Genomic DNA, 8,611 nt, shown 5'->3' with positions numbered 1-8,611 from the left:
ATAAAATAAAATAAAGGAAAGTGTTATTGGCATTTCAAAATTTTCATTCTACACTTCTCACAAGTGTATTTTTCTTTCTAAGTATAGAAAGTTTGGAGTGCAGAGTGAGATTTTTGGAATTCCAATAACAATTCCTAAAATAAATTGGATATTGGGGAAAATGGACAAACAAAAGATTACCTTCTGTATTCGTGTGTACAATTTCATACCGACAATTCCAAAAGACACATTGAGGGAATGTGTGGCGCATAGGAATATAGGAGGATCCTCACCAGATCCTATTTGTGAGGATATTGGAATCCTCCAATTACATCCGTTTATCATACATCATGCAGTAAGAAATCATTGTAAATTTTTTAATTTAAAATTGGATATAAACAGTACTTGATAAAAACTGATTGTACAATGTATGATGAATGGATATGATTAGAAGATCTGGCGAGGATCCTCTCTCCATAGGAATGACAATTTTATGTCCTGGTACTTGTGACATTTATGCAAGTAGTGTTAGTGGTACACTAAAAAAGTTACAAGTTAAACTTTTAGAGATATCTTTCTACTTTGTTATTGCACAAGATAATTGCTCTAAATTATCAGGAATCATGATGATAATTACCCGAACATCTCATTGTTGGCTTGATCATGCATGCAAGGTTTTTGTTTTCATAGAAAAATTAAAAAAAAAAGTACAACTAAAAGTGAATTTGATTTATTAATTCATCTCGCACCGCATAAAATACTATATATATATATATATATATATATATTTTTTTTTTTTTTAAAGAAGAAACAATAGTTGATTTTATTCATAATATTAAGAAAGCATACCATCTTAAAAGAGCATCCCGGAGAAGATTAGGAGGTTACTCAAATCAACAACTAGAAAAATTGGAAATTAAGGCCAACTTGGCCATTCTATGTGCCTCACAATTAGCGGATTGACAAACATGGTGAACTCTAGCAGAATTACAATCCCGTAAACTACACTTGGTATGGTATCCTCAATCAAAAATCCATTGGAAGAGGAATCACAATTGAGGTTGCCAATAGCTTGAACCACCATAATAACTTGCATCCAATTACATTGAGATTCCAGTCGAAGGCCCTCTCGAGCAGCTAGGATCTCTACAGTATTATGAAATTTTCCAAGCGATAGGCATAGCTACCGGCTCAAAAACTTGTTCTGATTAACACTTGGATGATATAAAACTTTTCTATTTGTTTACCGCTCAAAAACTTAAGTAATAAATAATTGCATGAATTTGTTAAATGATGCTCAAGAACTGCTAAACCGAAATATGGCAACAATATCTATTTTGATGTTGTAGGTTGGGAATTATTGAGGAGAAAAGCAAATGATGGATCGGTTTACACATATTGTCGACCAATTAGGCACCAAATAATTTTGGGAATAACCTGGTCGGAAGTGACTCTAGAATAGCATAATGTTATAAATAAAATGGAATTAAAAATCATTTCTTTTGACGAATTCCGAATGACAATTTTACCTGTTCATGATCTGTAAAAATTAAAGAGCTTGCACTTAGATATATGGAGAAAAAGATGATGGTGATGGTATCCTTTTTTACTAGAAAGAAGCTATGATCAACAATACGTGTAAGAGAGGATTTTTGGTTTGAGTTTAGATTAGGGTTTGTGGTGTTTGTAGATAGAAAGACTATCTTATAGTTTCAAGTTTTTTTTTTCTTGGACAAACGATATTATCTACACTAAGGAGGTAGAGGAGTAAGCTAGGTCTCTTATGAGCGAGTCATAATAATATGTTTCAAATTCGGCTTAAGTAATATGCAAGTCTTCTATCTATGGTCTTTTTACCCAATTTAATTAATAGTTTTAAAAAATATAAAGTTAATTAGTGAACTCAAATAAGAGTACAGTTTAACAATAGATCATGTTGGTTCAACACTTGATGAAAAGTAATCATAGTCATAGAATAACATTAACTAAGCGGACTCCATCAATGTACAAGACTAGTAATTTCTCTTACTAAATAGCTCCACGGTTAATGATTAGAGAAATGACTTATGCTCATCATTTTTCTCTTTCTACACATTCTTGTCTATGTACATTCGTTATTCACCTTTAATTTATCAATCTAATGCCAAAAATAAATAAGATTGTGCATGACGAGTAAAGGCGTGTGTTAAAATCACTCCTCAGTAATTACTCATGATTTTTTAGTAGGTAAAGTTATAGTAATTAAGGTTTTGATTACTGTTAGATAAAATAACATGTTAAACTACATTAGTGTTTCTTAGAATCTGTTGTTGGCTCAACACATGTTGCAAGGTAATCACAGATGATAAAGAAAATTTAAAGTTCAAAGTGACTTGAAGAAGCAGCTGACTCCAACAAAGAATGGACAAGTCTAATAAGCTTCTAAAGCTTGGGGAAAAGCAAGAGCAAAGTTGTAAGAGAGCAAGTTCGAGAAGTACAGTAGCCATGAGCTGCAGCTGCTTGCCCAATCCTTATTCTCTGAACCAGAGAGAGAGAGAGAGAGAGAGAGAGCTAGTTGTGGGCGTTAAATGGACGAGTAGTGTTGTAGATGTTTGCCTCGAAAAGGAGCTTGCAGTGCACGTGTAAACCAGTACCAAAATATTTTCATGTCTCCATATCCCTAAATATTTCTGATAAAATCTCTTTCTAAAACAAAGGAAGAAACACATGGAAACTCTAAGGATCCCATACCTCCTCGTTTCTCCTGGCCTTCTCCTATGTAATTGGCCATTCCTTTCAAATATCAAAGTTTCAAACCCAAAATATTAATCATGCGGCTTCGATTACCAAGTAAATACAGGTTTAGTGATACTTCTTTGTACTTTGTTAGAAAATATTTTAAGTTCAAATTCTCTAGTTTCTATAAAAAATAAGGGAAGTGTTATTAGCACTCCAAAAATCTCATTCTACACTCCACACAAGTGTATTTTTATTTCCAAATATAGAAAGTTTGGAGTGTAGAATGAAATTTTTGGAGTGCCAATAACAATTCCCAAAAATAATGAGTACTCTATATATCAGTATATAAGTATTGTAATTATCATGAGATATCACAAAACCACATAAAATATAGGTTAACTATAAGAGAATTCAAAAGTTTTCTAACAAAGAAGAGATTGATGAACATGTTTGAACTTAATTCTTGTTACAAAAAAAGTACTAAAAAACGCATAAGGGTTTGGTTTGAACAGCCTTTTCCTATTCATAGTAGAGATTAACTAAAATAACAAGCTATCTTGAAAATAGATTGTTCTTCTTGGATGTTGTTCCTCTTCATATTAAACAAAGCCCTGGCAATAGTACATTTCACTAGACAAAAACTCACCAAGAATAATCCATGAAATATACAGTCTTTCAATCAAACATGTACGTAATCTAATCATCGAATATTAATTAATGCTAAAAACCAACTCGAAAAAAGAAGGAAAACATACTAAAAATCTGAAATGCTGATCAACGACAAACCCAAATTCTTCTTCGATCCATATAGCTAGGTACTACCTAGCTACATAGTCGGTGATGACACATCTTGGTATAACATGCGTAGGTGATGATGACAAAGCAAATGAACTCTCCTGTTGATCCAAGGGCTGGTCCGGTGGTTAGAATGCCGGGCGGCCGGTAGCCCAGTACGCTGCCTCGGCTGGCAATTGCATGGAATTCAGAAGATTGGAAGGCAACCCATGAAAAAGAGGTGCATTTGAGTTCGCAGCTTCAGCCAAAAGTTGTTGCTGCTGGTTCTGATGACCAGCTCCGGTTGGAGAACCAACACTTCCACCTCCACCTTGCATTGGCAGTTGACCCTCGTCTTCCTCTAGTGGAAGCCGCTCATATGCCGCGTTGCTAAACGAAGCTGCCATGATGACAACGGGGCCAGATGCAATTAGCGTCCCCACAACGCTTCCCCCTACTACTTGCCCTTGCCCTCCTGCCAGATATATGGTCAAACCAGTCGTGGCAGGCGGGGCTGGTGGGGGAAGAAATGATCCCGCCAGTGACAAGATCTCGAATCGACCGTGCAAGGTCACTATGGAGCCTGGGGAGGCGGGCTGCCTGAGGGTCACATTCGTGACTGTGCCGGTCCCGCTCATAATGCAGACGCCTCTCTGGCGCCTGCGAGCAAAGGTGGCGACACTCTCCAGTATGTCACACCCGTCGGCAATCTCCATGACGTGGGAGCGGAGCGCATTGGCGCTGTCCCGGGTGATGATGATGGGGGGCTTAGGCTTGTTCTTGGATCCGGCAGGTCTCCCTCGGGGCCTTCTCGTCATTTCTGATCCATCACCACCGGACATGGTGACATTGAGCTCTTTGCCTAATTCGCCTCCATTGCCACCGCTGTCATTGTCGTCGATATCCCGCTCTCTCTTCTGTCCTTTGTTAAGGCCACTGCTTCCTGTTTGCTCGTCTTCGGAATTCTGTTGCTGGTGGAGGAACTGAGGATTCTGCTGCTGGTGATGCAGGTGGAAATCTCTCGAATGGAAAGGAGGGGGAAGGGAATGGGTGTTCATATCGTTAGGTTTAAATTTTCACTACTTAGAAAACAAAACAACCTTATTCTTTCCCTCGAAAAGCACAGAACCAAGAAAGTAGCAAGAAATTGAGAATAGAAATGAGTGCTGGCTACCTAGCTAGAGCAAGAGCTAAAAGGTTGTGTTGAGTAGACAAATTCAGAAGGATAGAGAGAGTGGGATGAGGAGCTAGCAAAGAAAAGGTAAAGGAAGACTTGGGCTGTCTCTCTTTTGGGGTTGCTTTTAGTTGTTTACCTTGTCAAGTGAACCATGATTGAGCGGAAAGGATGGAGTTGCTGAGCAGATTTCTGGTGCCACCCACAAAATTGGAGCTGATTTGGCATGCTGCTGCTTCTTCAGCCTTGACTGTTGAGGGTACAGGGAAATTAAGGTTAATTTTGTGTTGAGGAGGAGGAGGAGGAGGAGATGAGGAGAGAAAATAGGTATGGGGATGGGGGTGGTCTTGGTCTTTGAAGGATCGTGAGGAGAGTGTTGGGTTAGGGTTAGATTGAGATGAGAAATGGAGGGGGGATGGATATGGGTTTGGTTTCGGTAAGAGTAAGTCTATGCGTGCTTATGGGCGGTGGAATGGTCCCCACACCCCATCTTTCTCTCTCTAAAAACCTCTTTCCCTCTCTCTCTCAAAATTGGTTTGAATTAAGGACAAACCTTGGCTCTCAAAGATTTGTAATTCCTTCGTAAAAGATTACGCTGACAATGTTGAGAGTATCAATCTTATATTGGAGAAATGAATAGTTTTTCATGTGCTTATAAGTAATTGAGTTATTTTTTATTTTATTAATTGGTTTTATGGTGAAATCTCAACTTTCTTCAGACGAATTACAAAAATTTGTGTTTATGATAGAAGCTATTTATATGGTAATGTAAGGATCGTTTCTCTAAAATATTAAAGTAGGTTGCTTAATTAATCAACTATATCAGACAGATAAATAGTTTGTAATGTCAACTATATCAAACACATAAATAGTTTGTAATGTTTTAAATAATTCTGACTATCCGTTTTTATAAAATTTGATAATTAAACAATCACACTGATGACGCTTTACTACGATGGCGAAAATCGATAATAGCTATGCATCCTGGTGCGTGTTTGATCTCCATTAATCCCGCCCCCTAGCATTTAACAATTTAATCCACTCGTTTTGTCCAAAAAAAAAAAAGTAAACAATCTCATTTATTTATTTATTTATTTTTTGCATAGGTGTTTTTACATAGTGATTTTAATATTAATGATTCCGACTGTAAATAGAAGAGGTTTTTGCCGATAATCTTACAATTTACTTCCTGAATTTTAAGTTATTGTCAATTTCTACTATAAACTTTTGTTTTGACCAATTATCCTCAGAATTTTTATAAATAATTATTAACTTCCTACTGTGCGTCAAATTTTCAAATCCATTCTTTTCATTTATATTTGTGTGAACTACTTAAAAAGGTAAACACGTAGTTTAATACCTGCCATAGATGAGTCCTTGCTGTAAAAAAAGTCAATATTTAGACTTGCTTCAAGGAGAATTAGGTTCTGGGTTTTAGTGAAGAAAAATATGGTATTTACTTTTGAATGAGGGAAAATTGGGATCATACTTGGACAAAGTTTTGATGTTGTTTCGTAATCGAAGAGGTAATATTTATTAAGGTTTAGATGAATAATTAGCTGAAATAGAAGTTAACTTAGGAAAGTGGTATAAGTTTAGAAAATAAATTGGTCGAATTAGTCTTAATTTGTAATAAAAGTTAGTAAATTGAAAACGTAGAGAACCAGCTGCCATATACAATGGGACCATTTTGTCTCCAAGTCTCACTTGTTTTTTTCTTTTCTTCTTATCAAATTGAACCCCATCGAATCTACTAATGTTGTCAGCACAAGTGTAATTCGAAGAGGAGGAGGCAAACAATTACTACTAAGTGGTTCAGTGGTTGGGGATTAATTTTTTACTCATATTCTACACTGTATGTTTTGAGTTCGATTTTTAGTGCTGATGAATCACACGATGGTAACCAAAGATTGAAATGTCTCTATAAGTATTTCCGGCTTTCGAAATGATAGATTGTCGTAACCAAGTCACCTATGATATTAAAAAACAAAACCAAAAGAAAAAAAAAAAAAAAAAAAAAAAAGAAGAGAGGAGGCAAGCATATGCAGCTGTCACATTAAAATTGAGCTCTCGTGTGATTACATTGGCACGAGAGAGAGAGAGAGAGAGAGAGAGAGAGAGAGGGCGTGCTTCAATTTTCCATGACCCACATGCACCATTGGTCTGCGAAGTCCATCTTTATCTTCTAATTCGTTTAAACCTTAACGTTTTTATTTGGCCCCTGTCCACTTGCTTTTGTAATGACAAGTGTCTATTCCCCCGCTGCTTTCGGGTCTCTTTCTCTAATACTTATCTTCCCTTCTTGGATGTTTACTGATGGTTTCACACATTGATTGCGTCTTTCTCACACATGACATGATTTTGGTAAACGACCTTTCTTATCTCGAGACGACCATTTAGTGTGGTGTATGTTCATTATCTTATTTATTACCATTAGATAAATTTGAATTTCGAGATTCATGTAGTGGATAAGTACAAATCTCAAAATTCAAACTTATCTAACAGTGATAAATAAGGTAGTGAACATACACCATACTAAATGGTGGTGAATAAAAATGTACTTTCTTATCTCTGTTTTACTACAATGAATTACGTGTTGTAACTGGTTATCGTGTAAGGTAATATGTTAAAACGATCACATAACAGTCAAACCTTATCTGTTACAAGGAAAAAAAAAAATTAAGACAATCAAACTTGAGATCTTACTGTATTGGGAAAAAACACTATATTAGTGCCATCTCATTTGTTTTTAGATAATGTAACATCATTTGCCACCCCAAATTCATATAAAAGAATTTGGAGAACTTTCAATAACTTTCGATATTGTTCTTAGTTTGTACTTAGTGAGTGCCTTTATTAGGTAAAATTTTTCAATCTTTTGAGTAAGACCAAGGTTTCAATTGGCCGGGGCGTGTACTTGGCTTTGGCTTAGGGTAACATTAACCATATCAGTAGCCCACTAAAACAGAAAAGAAACAAAACCAAAGATTACTTGGGACTAGTTTGAGGTTGCTGTGATGTGAAAAAAAAAAACAAAACACTACTTTTAAAAGTAGGGGTAGAGCTACTTTTGCTTTCTGCTGTTTTGGATCTATGTTTTTGACAAAAAGCACTATTTTTTTATTTACCAAACATAATTTTAATCCTTGCTTTTTGAAAAAATAAACTACTTTTAAAATAATTTCAGCAATATCAAACCAGTCCTTACTTGGCTACGTATTTCTCAATATCTACTTTACAATAGTGGAGTTTAGAATCTCATGAATGTATAAAGAAGAAAGATACACAACCTTAAGTCTAAATATTGGAACAATAAGAAAGTAGGGTAAAAAAAAAAGATTGATCCCACAGTTTAACTTTCAAGGTGACCCAAATTTCATAGTATTATAGATAATTGACGATTATGTAACTCCAACGTCATAAATTGATGGTTTGATTGGTCTAGATTAGTAGTTACCTCAAGACACACTCGTAGTCATACGTGGAATTGCAATTACAGGAGCATAAACCAACAGCCGAACATTGACAAAGTTACTTTAGAAGCACTATGATAGCCCTTCATTTTCAAGGTCTTCGAAGTGACGGAAAAAGTTAGAATGACCAAGAAAGATATATATGATTACTAATTGTTTGAAGATTTAAACCGACAAGAATATTTCTATTCTTATTTGAGCAACAGAGTTCTTAACTAAGTCGACCGTGTTACACCGTTTATCATTGGAATACTTTAAATAAACTACTGTACATATAGGATACACCTGTGCTAAAATCTTTTCTCAACATATCTTCTAAAAACTGTTAGGGCTATTGCTCCGGATATTGTTCTCCCAATGTGAAACCAGTTGATTTCATACTTTTAGAATTATGCTGATTCCAAATACTCCATCTCCATCATTGTGTACGGGAATATAGAAAGTAAAGACGAAAAAAGCATGAACGGAAGAATTGTGTGAAATTAATGAATTT

General features: G+C 35.7%; 1 protein-coding gene across 1 annotated transcript; it reads right to left on the bottom strand.

The window, feature by feature from the left end:
• Positions 1 to 3,620: 3,620 nt before the first annotated feature.
• On the bottom strand, positions 3,621 to 4,724 carry LOC137709715 (AT-hook motif nuclear-localized protein 26-like). The gene has a single exon (XM_068448697.1). It carries the CDS (start codon positions 4,527 to 4,529, stop codon positions 3,621 to 3,623), a length of 909 nt encoding a protein of 302 aa, XP_068304798.1. The 5' UTR covers positions 4,530 to 4,724.
• Positions 4,725 to 8,611: the final 3,887 nt, after the last annotated feature.

This window comes from Pyrus communis, chromosome 12, assembly GCF_963583255.1.
Source record: "Pyrus communis chromosome 12, drPyrComm1.1, whole genome shotgun sequence".
Lineage (NCBI taxonomy): Eukaryota > Viridiplantae > Streptophyta > Magnoliopsida > Rosales > Rosaceae > Pyrus > Pyrus communis.
The sequence above is the reverse complement of the archived record's forward strand: the minus strand, read 5'-3'. Positions and strand labels throughout refer to the sequence as shown.